This window comes from Glycine soja, chromosome 18 (genome assembly GCF_004193775.1).
Source record: "Glycine soja cultivar W05 chromosome 18, ASM419377v2, whole genome shotgun sequence".
Lineage (NCBI taxonomy): Eukaryota > Viridiplantae > Streptophyta > Magnoliopsida > Fabales > Fabaceae > Glycine > Glycine soja.
In genome coordinates this window covers 31,834,585-31,852,525 of record NC_041019.1, presented here as the reverse complement: position 1 = coordinate 31,852,525, position 17,941 = coordinate 31,834,585, and the positions used below count along the sequence as shown (strand labels likewise).

General features: G+C 34.8%; 1 protein-coding gene across 1 annotated transcript; it reads left to right on the top strand.

The window, feature by feature from the left end:
- Positions 1 to 15,278: 15,278 nt before the first annotated feature.
- LOC114396155 (L-type lectin-domain containing receptor kinase IX.1-like) lies at positions 15,279 to 17,552 on the top strand. The gene has a single exon (XM_028358053.1). It carries the CDS (start codon positions 15,379 to 15,381, stop codon positions 17,416 to 17,418), a length of 2,040 nt encoding a protein of 679 aa, XP_028213854.1. The 5' UTR covers positions 15,279 to 15,378; the 3' UTR covers positions 17,419 to 17,552.
- Positions 17,553 to 17,941: the final 389 nt, after the last annotated feature.

The window sequence follows — 17,941 nt, the reverse complement described above, 5'->3', positions numbered from 1 at the left end:
TCATTGAAGCTCAAAGATCTAGCCTCCATAGAAGCTTCTCAAGCAAACTTCCATCACAAGCTCCTTCTTGACCTCTTCAAAGGGTTCAAAAATGACACTGGTTAAGGGCCGGTTATTGGAGTTCTTTATAGTACATGGAACCAAGTGTTTGCCCTAAGAGTAGTGAACATAGGAAGGCAATGAAGAAGAAGAAGAAGAAGAAGAAGAAGAAGAAGAAGAGTTAAGTGAAGGGAGTAGTATATGGTCGTCGTCAGCGTTGAAGAGAGAGAAAGAGGAAGTTGTTCTAAGATGCAATAATTAAAAATTACCACAAATGGTTAAAATGACGCACCTATTTAAGGTCCAATTAGAATGCGATACGTGGCAGTTAGCGTTTGTTAGTAACAAAATTCGTGAATAAATTTAAAGGGAGACCAAAATTAAAATCTGAGACAAATAGGGGGACAAAATTTACAATTTTGTCTATAAATAAAACTTATCACGATATAAATTGGGTCCAAAACCTCAATCAATCAAAAACTTCCTTTCCTTGCCCAATCATTTATGATTTCTTTACTATTTATTGCCTTTTAATTTATTACATTTCTCTTACTTTCCCGTAATTTATATTATTCATTTATAACTTTCCTTTACCGAAATTCATGTCATGAGCAGTTTAACATAGAAACCTCAAATAAACAATTGCTAGAAAGTTCTTTAGAGTGGACTACGAACCCAGTCAAGGAACATCATCATTTCCTTTAGTCAATCGCTACTAGGAAATCAATTGGTGTTAGCCAACACTAAAAACTTATCAAATTTTACACTAACAAATTGTAAATTAAATTATAGTCATGTTTAAAGATGATCTCCAAATGAATAGCTATAAGCCGTTAACTTAAGGCTTAAGACATCACACAGTCATACATGCTTCTTTCAGTAAACAAATCAATTATAATTATTATTTTAAAATGTTCAGAGAAAAGAGCCGGCACCAGCATTATTTGTTTGGTTTATCACCATTCTGAACTTCTATAATCTGTATCTTATTGTTGTCTCCGTTACTTATTTCTTAATTTGACAAAGGATATACCTTTGTCTTGTTACTCATGTCTCATTCAATTATATATATATATATATATATATATATATATATATATATATATATATATACTCCATAAAAAACTGTCAAACATAAAATCAAAGTGCAGGCCGGTTGAGCCAATACTCTTAGAAAAATTTGATTTATGTGTTGGATTAGGTCATCCCGGTATCCATTAAAATAATCGATCGACAAAGTGTTTGCCAAACGCAAACAGAAAATAAATTTCATTATCAAAAATTAAAAACAATTTAAAGCTCCGATTTTAGAATTTAAAATATTAGTGGACGCAGTGAAGGAGTTTAAAAATAATTTAGAGGGGCCAAAATAATTAAAAATAATATTATAAATTATACATCAACTCTTATGAGCTACATTAATAATTAATTGTATTATATAATATTAAATATTTTTGTACTTTATTAATAGCATGCATTAGGTTACTTTTTATTTTAAGACTTCTATGTCTTTGTTTATTATTAAATAAAAAAATTTGAAAAATTTTCTGTAATTTATTTTTTTGTGAAAAATTGTTAGAAACATCAATTTCTTTTATGCAAAACAAAATTTGTTAAGAAAACATGCAAGAAAATAAAATCGTATTTTGTCATTCTTTTGCTCTTTGATGATTTAAAATCATTAATAGTTGGAAAATACATAAGAGTAAATTGTTAATTTAGTGTCTAAATTTGTATTCACTGAAATTTTAGTCCCTAAAATTATAAAAATTCAAATAAATTCCTAAAAATTTCTAGATTTCATTTTAGTCCCTCAAATTAACTCTTTTTTTCATTTTGGTCCCTAGTTTAGGGACTCAATTGATAATATCATCATAAATTTAGGGACGAGAAAAATGAGTTAGTTTCAAGGACTTGAATGAAACCCTAAAATATTTCATAGACTTATTTGAATTTTACTTAGTTTCAACAACTAAAATAACAATGAAATACAAATTCGTCATTTACTCAAATATATAACTTTAAAAATATTTAAAGATGTAATAAAAAAAGAAATGTTGAGAGCATACTTAATTGAGCACACTATTTATTAGGAGTGTAAGTGGTCCGAGTTGGATTGAGTTTTTGTCAATTATTCAACCCAATCCAATCAAACTTAATTAGATTAGATTGGATTGAGTTTACCTTTTTTTTTCGCCAACTCAATCCAACTTTAATTGGATTGAATAGGATTGGTTATCAAGTTGGACCATTAAAAAATTGTCACCTCTTTGAGTCTTGGAAATTTTTTATAAAAAGTTTCAAACTGAAAACTAGTAAAGATGTTTATTTTTTAATAGAATAGTGAGAATATTTTTAAAAATCAGTATTCATAAAATATTATATTATTCATATGATAAACAAAAAAAATGAATCATAAATATATGCTCATAGTACTATTCTTAAAACAATATATTACCTTAAAACAAATAGAAAAAGATAAACACTCCAAAATAATGTATTTATTGATTGTTGGATGATGGACAATAGAGATAGAGAGTACCACAACATTAGTCATTTGGTCCAATACTCTTGTCTTTTGTATTAGTCATTCAATCTTCTATAATCTGGTGGAGCATCCAATTTGATGGTTCATTATCATAGGTTGTGTTGTAACTGTAACTATTTTATATTTTTTTTGTTGTAACTATTTTTGTAACGACCTGTCCCGTTTCTATGATATCACTACTCTAAAACGCGTAAATTTCGATTTTAAATGAAAATTTTCATTAATTTGTTTATGAAAAACGAAAGTAAATTTTTCATGATACACTTTCATCAAACAACGCACAAATAGTTAATTGAATATGTGTGTGTGTGTGTGTGTGTGTGTGTATTAACCCAGCATACATCATTCACATGACGAAAAATAAATCAGTTCATATACATATATTTGAATTTGTGATTTACATCCCCAAATCAAAAAGAATTACAAAACTAGCTACGGAAAAGTTGATTAACAAAACACAACTCTCTCCTAAAATAATCCTAACGTCATCACGTTGGCTTGGCAACTCCAACAAAAAGAATCTCCCTTCGCGTAATCTACTACTGTCCATCTGCTCCCATGAACACAGGTTCATGATCATCACAAGTATTAACCACACGGTACAAAATTGCAAGGGTGAGTTTATTATAAAAGAAACCAACAATTATCAAATGACCATAATTAGCAAGAGAAGCAATAACAAGTACCATGATCCTACACAATTCTCCATTAATTCAACATACACTTAACAACTATTCATCAACTTTTCCATAATTCCAATCAATCATGCTTAGTATGGTGCTTACACTTGACCTCAACTCTCAAATGCAATGTGGTATCATTCGTCAAGAAATAGCTTGAGTCTGTCCATGCGACACTCACACTCAGGAAAACTAGGCAGCAATTGTCGAGGTCACTCTGTCATGCACAAGCAACGCCCACCCCCCACCCCATACCCCCCTCCCCACCCACCCCCCATGGTGATCAACTTGAGTCACAAGGGAGTTCCAAACCGAGTGACATGCCCCCAAGTACAAATATTTTTCCTCATAAAAAACTACAAGTACTTACTGACAAAGTGTATACTATTTCGATGTAGTATGAAGTATGACACATGGGCACCATCAATGCACTGACTGTGAATAATTAAAGATTCTAAGTCACCCCTTCACTATAGAGATGCTTAAAACTCTTTAACCACTCTATTTCCCCCACCAGGGATATCCAATTTGGTCATTGCACCCCATGTACATGCATAGCATACATCATCATAATGGCATTATCAATATCAACAACATCTCATCTCAATGTCATTATCAACATCAACAACATCTCATCTCAATGTCATTATCAACATGAACATCATCTCATCCCAATGCCATTATCAACATCAATGTCATCCCATCTCAATGTCATTCTCAACATCAACATCATCTGATCTCAATGACATTATCAGCATCATCATCAACTCATATCAATATTATCATTAATAACAACATCATCTCATATCAATATTATCATAAACACCAACATCGTCTCATATCAATTATTATCATCAATAACAACATCATCAGTAATCACATTCCACACATACATACATACATACATACATACATATAAATTTCATGCCTGAGATTCACACTCCCAAGGTCTTCAGACAACATAAGTCTAATAAAATGATAATGTCATTTATTAATAACAGATGTATCACATCCCATTAGTTGAAAACATTGTCTTTCTTGAAAACCAAAATGCACAGGGACAGACATACATTCACATAATTGGGTTCCTTAACCCCAATTATGGTATCAAAGCCATAAATTATAATAAACTCCCCTCACCTATCATGAGCTCTCCGTCAGCTCCTCTCTGCATCGCTCAAAGGTCTCTCACGTTCACGTTCATCGGTCCAAACGCAAAGGTGTTTCAAGTTCTACTACAAAGAGATATCATTTTGAAATTCTAATCACGCCAATGTGACTAGGGTTCAACAAAGATCACGAAAACAACATCAATTTTATAAAAAAAAGTAACTTTTAGAACGTCCTAATTTCAAGGGTTTTTCAAAGGAAGTGTAAAAACATCCTATTGCAGTAACCAAAAACACAAGAGATACTAAAAGAAGCTCAAACTAACTAGGAGAAAGGTATAGAAGTCAAGGTTATCTTAGAGAAACTATGGAAGAAAGGATTGAGAGCATTTTTCTCTACTAAATCCTTGAGGTGGATTCTGAGGATTCCGCTCTGATTAAAGCATTCCTCTGCCATGTGGTGGTCCAACGACAAGAAACAGGAGTTATGGTGGCCACCAATGGTCATGGGTGGTGGAAAAGAAGGTGTTAGGGTTTAGGTGAGCGTTTGGAGAGAAGAAGAGTGAAAAATGTATTTTTCATGTTGAACAATGTATTTATGATTTGCAAATCTCGCATAGCTAGCTTATCTCGCTAAGCAAAAATCAACTTTTGGCGTTGAGTGCGACATTTCACGTTGAGCACAATTCCTCTCGGGTTAGAATTGCGCTCAGTGCACTTGTCTTGCCAAGCGAGATGTCCAAAAGTATTATTTTGCAAATCCCAACAGTCAAAGCTTGAAGAGTTGGGTTACAAACCTACAGTCTAAATTTGAAGGTGATCCAACATTTAACAAGTTCGGGATCACAGGTTTACCAAAATAGGTTTAAGTAAAACTTCAAATCTCGCAATTTCAACATAGGTCAATTAAACTCCACATAACTTAACATCCACATCAAGCAATCACACATAGCTAATTCACACAACACCTCAACTCATCCAAAACAATCAAATAATCAAATAACACAACAAATATATTAAACATCGATTTCCAGTTAGTGAAATTTTAGGGTGTTATAGTTTCAGTTAGATAGTTACTTGTTTTCTACTTTATAAGGAGCTTTGTATCCTATGTTTTAAGAGCTAGAAAGTGCTTTGAGTCCCTTCATTGTAAATTTTGTTATTCACTATATACTTAATAATTTGTGTGATATCTATTCTCTTTCTATCATTTAAACTTCCCTATTTGAATATAATTTCTTAAATCTTTTCCAACAAATTGATATTAGAATACAAACCTCCTTATAAAGGAGACAACAACTAATTGTCTAACCAAAAACTATTACAACAAAAAAATAAAAAATAGTTACAACACAACCTATGTTAATGAACCATCAGGCTGAATGCTCCCTTCTATGTGATTGAAAGCATCTAGGAATGGTGATCTGGACTATCAATGACTAATTCTGCTAGAGTTAAAAAAAAAAAGAAGACAAAGGTAGCAAGAAGAGCAAGGTTGATCCAAAGAACATTTATAATTACTATAAAAAAACCTAGTCACTGGATGAAAGATTGTCCAAAGAGAGCAAAGAAAGATTTTTTGTTGTCGTAGTTCAAAATGATTCCTCACCAGAAAACGATTTGCTTTTAGTTGTTGGTAAACAACCACAACAACATTTTGAGCAATGGGTATTGAACTCAGGTAGTTTTTATCATATGTGTCCACACAAAAGCTGGTTCGCAACATATGAAGAGAAGTCTAGTTGTAATGTTTTGATGGGTAAAATGCTCCTTGCAAGTTAGTCGGTATGGTTCTATATGAATTAGAATGCATGATGGGATTGTTAGATTGTTAGAACCTTAGCCAAGGTTTGTCATATTCGAAAGCTTAAGAAAAATATAGTCTTGGTGGGTGCCATGGATTCAAAAGGTTGTTGGGTTGAAGGTGGAGTTATGCAAATCAAAGGGAAGGGGAAGTTTGTGGTAATGCAGGGGACCAAGCAAGGAAATTTGTATATCTTTCAAGGGTAACACTATGATAGACTTTATCTCAATTGTTTCACAAGTTGGGAGCCATGTTTCCAATGGCTCGTCCAATGATAATTCTCTATGGCATCTATGTCTTGGTCACATGAGTGAAAAAGGACTGAAAATTCTAAGTATGTGAGGCTTACTTGGAAATCATAAGGTGAAATCTCTTCAGTTTTGTGAGCACTATGTCTACAGGAAGCAACATTAAACAAAATTCCCAAAGGTTGTGCACACAACAAAGGCCATATTGGAAAACATCCATTCTTACTCTTGGGGGACTTCGAGAGTTCCACCACTAAGAGGGGCAAGGTACTTCCTCTCAATCATCGATGATTACTCTAAGATGACATGGGTATTGATGATGAAGCATAAATTTGAAGCTTTCAAATGTTTATAGCATTGGATTATTCTTATGAAGAATTAAATAGGAAAGAGAGTGAAGTGTCTTAGGACTGGCAATGGCTTGGAATTTTGTTCTACGAAGTTCAATGAATTCTTTAAAGATGACAACATTGCAAGACAACATGTTGTACACTATACTCCACAACAAAATGAAGTAGCTGAAAGAATGAACATGATGTTTTTGGAAAGGGCTAGATGCATGCTATCCAATTCGGGATTCAATAGGAGTTTGTGGGTTGAGGTAAATAGCACAACATGTTATCTAGTGAATCACTCACCATTCATTGCCATAGATTGTAGGACCCCTATCGAGGTCTGGTCTAACAAACGTGCTAAATACTCAATGTTGAATGTGTTTGAATGTCCAACATACTATCATGTAAGTGAAGGTTAACTGGAGCCCAAAGCTAAGAAGGGTGTCTTTATGCCATCCAAAGCAACCAAAAACCATAGTACCCAGAAAGTTCAAAGACAAATCAAAGCACCTGAAAGATATGACTTTGATAATATAGTGTCTTATGCATTATAGGTAGCAGAAGAAATCGATTCATTCGAACCAACCACTTATTAAGAAGAAATTTCATGTTCTAAAGCTAAGGAGTGGACAATGGCTATGAATGAAGGGATGGAATCCCTTCATAAAAACCAGACTTGGGATTTAGTTGAATTACCTGAAGGTAGATGACTAATAGGGTTCAAGTTGATCTTCAAGAAGAAATATGGATTGTCCAATGAAGTCATTAGGTATAAATCACATCTAGTAGCGAAAGGCTATAGTCATAAAGAAGGAGTGAACTACAACGAGTCTTCTCTCTAGTAGTTTAACATACTTCAATACCTATTTTATTGGCTCTTATAGCAACTTTGGACATGGAGTTTGAGCAACTCGATGTTAAAACAACTTTTCTCCATGGAAGATTGGAGGAAGACATTCTGATGCAATAACCTGAAGGAAATACATGTCTCGTGTTCCTTATGAAAGTCTTGTAGGTAGTCTCATGTATACAATTTTGTGCACAAGACCGAACTTAGCAAAGCAGTCAACATGGTGAGTAGGTATATGAGTAAATCAGAGAAGGAACATTGGCAAGCTAGGAAACATATATTCAAGTACCTTAAGGGTACAACTAATATTGGACTTGTCTAACATGGAGACATGTCTTGTGCTCTCATTTGTTACTTAGATTTTGACTATGTTGCAAATTTGGATGCAAGGAGATCTGTGACTGGGTACACATTTACGATTAGCAACTTTCTTGTCAGTTGGAAGGCAACACTTTAGTGCACAGTGGCTTTATCCACTACAAAGGCAGAGTACATGGTTTTGGTAGAAGCAACAAAGTAAAGGATCTGGATGAAGGGTTTGATTAGCAATCTTAGATTTTCATAGGAAAAGGGATATCATTTTCTACAACAGTCTGAGTGCAATGTGTTTAGCCAAGGATCAAGTCCGTTTTGAAAGGACTAAGCACATTGACATCAAACCATTTCATCCATACTAAGAAGAAGGTCAAAGTCTAGAAAGTTGACATGAGGGAGAATCCAAGTGATATGTTCATGAATCTTGTTCTAAGAAGCAAGTTCATGCACTATCTCGATCTACTTAACGTAGATTGTTGGAAATAAACTGAGTTACTGGTAATTCAAAAATGTTATTGAACCAAAGTGGATATTGTTGATTGTTGGACAATACAAATAGGGTGGACAATAACTCTTGCCTTCTGTATTGGTTTCCAATCTTCTGTGATCAGGTGGATCATTCAATCATGTAGAAGGGAGTGTCCAATCTAGTGGTTCATTAACATAGGTTGTGTTCTAATTATAACAATTATTTTGTAACCGTTTTCAGTTAGATATTTAGTTGTTGTTTTCTTTATAAGGAACTTTGTATTCTAGGTTATGAGAACTAGAAAGCGCTTTGAACCCCTTCACTGTAAATTCTATTATTTGCAATAAAAATAACCATTTGTGTGATATATCTTCTCCTTCTATCATCTAAACTTCTAATGTGATCCTTACTAGGAGCGGATAGCTTGATACAGGTCACAGAGTTTGGGTTAATGCCACTTCCAGAGAGGAAAGATAAGTCAAGGTAGATGCCACAAGGATTACCTTGATAAGTCTGAGATTGGTTCAGCAAGGAACCCAGAGAGAAGTTCTCACAAAATTTATCAAATGCCAAAAGTCCTTCTATTGAAAATGAAATCAATACATATAGTGTATCTGAACAAAAAAAATAGAAATAGACATGGGCCTTTAAACCAGTTTGTGCCAAAATGACAACAAAAAATATAGAAATATAAAAAAAAACATATTTGGCATGGGCCTTCAAATTAGTTTGGGCCTTCAACAACAATTAATATTCTTAGTAGTGCCTCTGCCTCTGGGCCTTCATCCTTCTCCACTTGGGCCTTGTTAAGTATTCTGATACCAATTGTTGGAGGGTATCCACTGACTATTTGGTCCTACTCCTGGTCATAGGTTCTTGTATTTGGACAGTTTTAGGATTCTCATCATTTCCTCCTTCTTGGAAAGCATTTGCCCTCAAATGTTCAGAATCATCACCTGCAACAAATGGATTCAAGTCAGCAACATTAAATGAAGGACTTATTCCATACTCACCTGGAATATCGATCTTGTAAGCATTGCTATTGATCCTCTCTAGTACTTGGAAAGGTCCATCTCCTCTAGGTTGAAGTTTGGACTTCCTTTGCTTAGGGAAACTTTCCTTCCTTATGCGTACCCAAACTCAATCACCTGGTTCAAGTACCACTTTCTTCCTGTTCTTGTTGGCTTGCTTGGCATAGCTTTCATTCTTCTTTGCAATTTGAGCCTTCACTTACTCATGCAATCTTTTCACATACTCAACTTTAGCCTGTGCATCCTTATGCTTAATTAGTAATGTTAGGCAATGGTAACAAATCAAGAGGAGTCAAGGGGTTAAAACCATACACTACTTCAAATGGAGAGTGTTGTGTAATGCTATGTGTAGCCCTATTGTATGCAAATTCAACATGAGGCAGACATTCTTCCCAACTCTCTATATTCTTTTTAATCACAACTCTAAGAAGAGAAGACAAAGTTATGTTTACTACCTCAACTTGGCCATCGGTTTGAGGATAACATGCGATAGAAAAAAGAAGCTTTAATCCAACCCTACCCCATAGTGTTCTCCAAAAGTGACTAAGGAACTTGGTGTCTCGGTCTGAAACGATGCTTCTTGGTAGTCTGTGGAGATGCACCACTTCCTTAAAAAATAAATCATTAGCATCAGTCTCTTGGGGATTGCTTTTGTAAACTGGCTTGTTAGGAAATGAAGCTCCTGGAAGGAGGTCAATTTGATGTTCTATGCCTCTTGAAGATGGCAGTCCATGAGGAATCTCCTTGGGAAAGACATCATTAAATTCCTTCAATAAGGGTTCAACACTGGGAGAAGCAAAAATAGTTAACTCATTAGAATTTTCAGCAGAAACTCTATTGTCTTTGTAGTACAGTAGATAAAGCGACTCACGAGCAAGTAACACTTTCCTCACTTCACTTGCCTTTGCTACATAATTAAATTTTCTCTCATGTGTATCACTTTTTCTCTCATGTGTATCACTCTTTCCCTCATGTGTGTCACTCTTCTTTTTCCTATTCCTCTTTGGTGTTTCGCTCTTTTCTTTCTCTTGTTCTCTCTTTTCTCTCATTCTGATTTGGTCATCACACACTTCTCTAGGGGATAGAGGTTTAAGAATAATTTTTCTGTCATGGTGCTTGAAAGAAATCTTGTTGGTGAAGCCATCATGCACTACTTTGGTGTCATACTACCACGGTCTTCCTAACAGTATATGAGTTGCCTCCATTGGAACCACATCACACATCACCCTATCATTGTATCTTCCAATGGTGAGACACACCTCAACCTGCTGAGTCACTTTTACCTCTTCATCTTCACTAAGCCACTGAAGTCTGTATGGCCTAGGATGGGGCTTAGAATCCAAATTTAGTTTGGACATTAACCTGGAACTTGCAACATTGGTACAACTTCCTCCATCAACAATTAAACAACAAAGCTTACCATTAATTGTACATCTGGTGTGGAAAATATTTTCTCTTTGGGTGTTGTCTAGTGGCTGCATCTGACTTCCTAAGAGCCTTCTCACCATTAGCATATCACCCTGCATAGCTTCCTCCTCAAGCTCTTCTTCCCCTTCTTCTTCTTCACTGATTTCAAATTCACTATTGATTTCTCCATTTGCCTTCATGATCATGGTCCTCCCGGTTGGACATTCAGAAGCAATATGTCCTCTGCCTAAGCATTTGAAGCATTTTATGTTTGTCGTACCAGTGTTGGATCATGAGGTAGAATTATGCTTGGTTCCAGCACTAGGTACTGCTAACTTTCCATGTGGGGATTGTGTTGATGGGCTGGACGAATTGCCTCCCTCCTTCTTGGATCTGTTGGTCCAGTTCTGGTTGAAGGTATTGAATGAGTTCCTTCTTGTTGTGCTTTTCCTCTTCAATTATTGTTCAACTCGGACTGCCTTATGCAGCAAGTCATCCAATTCCACGTACTCCCATAATTCAACAACATCTCTAATGTCAGGATTTAGGCCACTTAGAAAATGAGCCATTGTGTCCTCAGTTTCCTTTTCAATGTTTGCCCTCACTAGTGTCATCTCCATCTCTTTGTAGTACTCCTCCACAGCCAGACTTCCCTGGGACAGCCTCTGGAGTTTCTATCACATGATTCTGCTGTAGCTAGTTGGAACATACCTCTTTCGCATAACCTGTCTCATCTCAATCCATGTATCTATCTCCCGCCCTTCCTCTCTCATCATCTCTCTTTGATTTTTATTCCACCAAACAAGGGCATAGTCTGAGAATTCAGCTGCTGCTAACTTCACCTTCTACTCTTCAGTATAATCATTGCAGGAGAATACATGCTCAATCTTTATCTCCAAGTCAAGGTAGGCGTCTGGGTCACTTCTGCCTTTGAAAGGAGGTACATTGAGTTTTTCTCCCTCAATTCTGTTCTGCCCCTCCATTCTGTTTTGTCTAGGTCCATCATTGCCCCCTATGTACCCACCATAATGTCTTCCAACATTCTGATTCAGTTGGTTCTCCAATCCTTCAATTTGTTCATAGAGCTCTTCATTGTTACGGTTCAACATACGTTGCATTTGTGTAGTCATCATGTCCAGTAAAAAATGCTAAGATCCATCCAGTTGATGATATTCACCACCACCATCACTAGCTCCTACCATAATTAAGTAACAGAAAAATCTACAGTAATTTAAACAAAGGTTTCAGGACCTCACCACACTCTACTCACATGTTTCTCTCTTTGATGGAAGCACACTCGTGTTTGATGCTCTCATTATAGGCTTTTGTGTGATGTTTTCACTCTTGCCTTTTACCACCCACTCTCTCTTAAGTTCCTGGATAAATCAAATAGACGTACAAGGTAATAGAACAGGAAAGACAACTTAATTATCACGAACTCAATAACAGATTTGAATAACAGATTTGGATAACAAACTTCAATAAGAGACTTCAATAACAGATTTGGATAACAAATTTGGATAACAGATTTCAATAGTCGAAGAGGTTTAGGTCCATGATTTTTTCCAAAAACGCCTCTAACTGCCTCAAATCCACGTTCAAAGATTAAACACCCACTTTTTTTTTAACTTTTCTTTTCAAACTTTCTGCAACTTTTTTTTTATATAGTGCTTTCTTTTCAAATTCGTCTAGGATTATTTAGGCAATTCGTTCAATAGGAAATTAGGCAATTTTTTCAATAGGCAAATAGGAAAATAGATTCAAGAGCCTACTAAACCTTAAACCCCTAAATTCTTCCAGTAAGCCAAATTGTTCCCAAACAGAATTTGAAAACAAAATTCAAACATAATTTTTGACACAGAATTTGAAAGAAACAAGAATAAGAACAAAAACAAGAACGCAAACAAGAATGCAACAAGACGCAAACAAGAATGCGAATAACAGAACAAAACACAAACCTGAGATAGATTACAAAGAGAAAGAAAAAAAAATAAAAATTGGATAGAATAGAACCTGTAACAAGAGTCGAAGCTTTGATACCAGATGATGTGATCCTTACTAGGAGCGGATCGCTTGATACAGGTAATAAAGTTTGGGTTAACGCCACTTCCAGAGAGGGAAGATAAGTCAGGGTAGACACCATAAGGATTATCTTGATAAGTCCGAGATTGGTTCAGCAAGGAACCCAGAGAGAAGTTCTCACAAAATTTTATCAAATGCCAAAAATCCTTCTATTGAAAATGAAATCAATACATATAGTGTATTTGAACAAAAAAAAAATAGAAATAGACATGGGCTTTCAAATCAGTTTAGGCCAAAATGACAACGAAAAAAATAGAAATATAAAAAACAACGTATTTGGCATGGACCTTCAAATTAGTCTGGGCCTTCAACAACAATTAATATTCTTAGTAATGTCTCTGCCTCTGGGCCTTCATCCTTCTCCACTTGGGCCTTGTTAAGTATGTTTGATACCAATTGTTGGAGGGTATCCACTTACTGTTTGGTCCTACTCTTGGTCATAGGTTTCTGTATTTTGACAGTTTTAGGATTCTCATCAACTTCCCTATTAGAATAAAATTTATTGAATCTTTCCCAACAGTCTTATCTCAAGATAAACAATGTATTACTATGATAATGAGATGTGTTTGATTTTGGATTTCTATATTAGTAATTTAATTGTATGCGTGTTGGATTCGGTTTTGGTCAAGTCCAAAACTTTAAACTCATCATCCAATCCAATTTTAATCGGGTTAAATAAACTAAAACAAATCCAATCCAACCCACAAAAATATAATATAGTTAGATTGGATTCCACAAATATGTGGATTGAATCTAATCCGCTTATACTCCTAGATTTTTTATTGGTTAAAATTTATTAAAAATTATAAACTTGTAGTTCTCACATCTTACTTCAATGAATGTTTCTCTTGATCTTATAATTTTTAATGAATTTTAATTAATAGTAAGATTTATGTTAGAAGTGTATTAAAGAATGTATTGTTAGCATTTCTCATAACAAAAATTCTTATTAATATCAAAATGTGTGTGTGTGTGTGTGTTAGGTCTTTCAAAATATATGTTTACTTATTAATATTGTATAAAAAATGAAAAGTTAATAATTACCTAATAAATTATTTTATGAAGAAAAACTTTTATTTAAAAAAAAAGTTCCATTTTTTTGCGAAAAAGTTCCATTGTAAAAGGTTGTAATTTAGGATTGACAAAAATATAATTTAAGTATACTCTTATTTTATAAATTATAATACATTATTTAGAGAGTGATATTTTTTATTTTCCTCACTTTTTCAATTTAAAATTGTCAATATTCTCTCTTATGAAAGTGTATTTCACACACCATTCGCACAAAATTTCTCTCTCAAAACCATCTTACTCCCTTTTTTATATTTATTTTCATACTTGATTTTCCTAATGATTTATCCTTTTTAATCTACCATTTATTTATCTGTATATTAAATTTTAAAAAAAATAAGAAAATATTGCTAGTTATATTTAAATTAGTTATTGTAAATATAAAATATAATTTATTTATTCATTATAAATTTTAATTATATAAAAACAAATATTTATCCTTTAATTACACAACTGAAATAGAAGTTTCAATAATTTAATAAATATTCTTACTTATCAAAATATTTAAAAGGCGAATTTCAAATAAAATCATACTAATTTTAATATTTTTATTAATTTGAAAATTTTGGTTTTAAAGTTTATTTTAGACTTGGATAAACATCAAACTAGTCATCGTAACATAAAGGAAAAATTAAAAAAGAATTTCATAATTACTTAAAATATAAAAATAAATGTTTAAAAATAATAAAACAAAGTTGGGAGAAGAGACTCCACTAAAAATAACCAACCAAGTTTCTCAAATATTAATCATGAATAAAATTAATGGATACTTATACAAATGACATGGTAATAAAAAAAAGTCAAAAAAAGGAAAAAAAAAATTATAATAAGAAGATGAGTTATGCCTCATCTTTAACATTTCCATTTTCTTTACATTGGAGAGGTACTTGGAACTTCTTGGCATCAAATAAATTTCTTCCTACTTGATTACTTGATTACTTCATTTGAAGATAAAGTGATATCTCTAATTGGAACTCTATTTTTAAGTTAAAAACCGAATCTTCATTTGTAGTTAAAAGATATAAGTGTTAATCCACGAGAGTCAACAAGTTATGTTATGGTATTCATTTACCATTTACGAATTTCTCATCACGGGAGAAGACAAATGGGTGAAACATTCGAATTTCGCATTACGCAATGTCTAGTCTAAGGCCAATTTAGAGTCCAGGAAAACAGAACGATTCCCCCAGAAGAGTGTCTATAATAATCAGTGATAACTGCATTTTTAATTCGTTATAGCTACCAACTACTAAGACCAGTTTAAAACATGCTCATGTCATAATTTTTTTTTGCATTAACTTAATCGACTAACTTTGAATTCGTCGATGCATATAGTTCCATACTCTGTGGCAACCCCACCACCATCACACTCTTCTCTCCCTCCTCTGCCATGGTTTTCTTCGCCTCCGTTTCAAACTCTAATCAATGCCGAAAACAAACCTTGTTGTTTATATTTACCATCTTCACTTTGTTCCATACACTCTTTACCACTGTAGTATCCCTTTCCTTCAACTCTTCAACCTTCCAACTAAACTCAAATAATCTAATAGACTTTAAGGGTGATGCTTTTTCCTCAAATGGTGTTCTTCAGCTCACAAAGAACCAAATTGATGACAAAATCACATTCAGCGTTGGTCGAGCCTCGTATAACCAACCAGTGAGGCTTTGGGATGGAAGAACCAAGAAGCTCACTGATTTCACAACCCACTTTTCTTTTGTCATGAAAGCTATTGACCCATCACGGTTTGGTGATGGGTTAGCCTTCTTCCTTGCACCATTTGATTCTGTCCTCCCAAACAATTCAGCTGGTGGGTACCTTGGCCTATTCAGCAATGAATCCGCATTCAACACTAAGAAAAATCAGTTAGTTGCGGTTGAGTTCGACAGCTTCAAAAATGAATGGGATCCGAGCTCTGATCATGTAGGAATCAATGTCAACTCCATTCAATCTGTTACAAATGTCACTTGGAAGAGCAGCATTAAGAACGGATCGGTCGCTAATGCCTGGATATGGTACAACTCTACAACCAAAAATCTCTCTGTGTTCCTTACTTATGCTAATAATCCAACTTTTAATGGCAATTCTAGTCTTTGGTATGTCATTGACTTGAGGGACGTGTTGCCAGAGTTTGTTAGAATAGGCTTTTCAGCGGCCACAGGTTCATGGATTGAAATACACAACATTTTGTCTTGGTCATTCAGTTCAAGCTTGGATGAGGGTAGTAGGAAAAAGGTGAAGGTTGGTTTAGTGGTTGGTTTAAGTGTTGGTTTGGGTTGTTTAGTTTGTGTTGTAGGCCTATTATGGTTTACGTTTTGGAGAAGGAAAAATAAAGGAAAGGAGGACAACTTAGGTGTTGATGCTTCTATAGATGATGAGTTTGAGAGAGGAACTGGCCCAAAGAGGTTCACCTATCCAGAACTAAGCAACGCAACCAACAACTTTGCAGAAGAAGGAAAGCTAGGAGAAGGAGGATTTGGAGGTGTTTACAAAGGCATAGTTGTACACTCCAACCTTGAAGTGGCAGTGAAGAGGGTTTCAAAAGGGTCAAAACAAGGGAAAAAGGAATACGTGTCAGAAGTGAGAGTAATCAGCCGGCTGAGGCATAGAAACTTGGTTCAACTCATAGGGTGGTGCCATGAACAAGGTGAGCTCCTTCTTGTTTATGAATACATGCCTAATGGAAGCCTTGATTCTCATCTGTTTGGAAATAGAGTCATGCTTTCATGGGTGGTGAGACACAAGGTGGCCTTAGGTTTAGCATCTGCTCTTCTTTATCTTCATGAAGAGTGGGAACAATGTGTGGTGCATAGAGACATCAAGTCAAGTAATGTCATGTTGGATGCAAATTTCAATGCCAAACTTGGTGACTTTGGTCTTGCAAGGCTAGTAGACCATGAACTTGGTTCTCAAACCACTGTTTTGGCAGGCACAATGGGGTACCTAGCCCCAGAGTGTGTCACCACAGGAAAATCCAGCAAGGAGTCTGATGTGTACAGCTTTGGTGTTGTTGCACTTGAAATCACATGTGGTAGAAAACCAGTGGAAGTGAGAGAAGAACCTAGTAAAGTAAGGCTTGTGGAGTGGGTGTGGAGCCTCTATGGAAAAGGGAAACTACTTGAAGCAGCTGATCAGAAACTGAATTGGGAATTTGAAGAACAGCAAATGGAATGTTTGATGATTGTTGGGTTGTGGTGTTGTCATCCTGATCATACCATGAGGCCCTCCATTAGGCAGGTGATTAGTGTCCTCAACTTTGAAGCCCCTTTGCCAAGTCTTCCATCCAAGTTGCCTGTGCCAATGTATTATGCACCTCCAATGGATATGTGCAAATTCTCCTACACTTCATCTGGTGTTACTAGCACAACCAAAGCATCTTCCCCATACTCATCAATCTCGGAAGGGTCCGGAAAATCTCTATTAAAGCACTAAAATTATTTACTATTTAGATGTTGGAATTGTACTATGGCATAACTTGTCTAATTTTGTTTGTGTAGCAGAATTTGCACATCATCTCTGAATACACAAAACTTTTGTAGAAATTAATTAGAGAAATTTTTACTTTGAATACACAAAACTGCTCCGGGAGTCACCATCGTATGGCTGAACAGCAGGGCTTTTTTTTTTTTTTTTTACAAAATAATAGATTAATAGATTATTCATTGAAAATGTCCGACGGCACTTCCAAAGCATACGGGATATTAAACAAAGCGTTATAATAATGCACAACATATTATCAGTGGGAAATTAAGCACGTACACTCAAAACTAACTGATTAGCAACCTTGAACTTATAAACACAAAAAAATAGAAAAACATAAAATTCACATTCTAACCTAGGTAGAACCATGAACTTTTCTTCACCTTTATTCTTTCTTTTGTTGTTCCTTTTGGATTGGCATGTGCTCAACAGCAACTAAAATCAAGATTAGCTAAAACCAACCTCCGATGGTGAT

Excerpts from the sequence above, each read along its gene's own strand:
- LOC114396155 (XM_028358053.1), top strand. The coding sequence starts at position 15,379 with ATGGTTTTCTTCGCCTCCGTTTCAAACTCTAATCAATGCCGAAAACAA.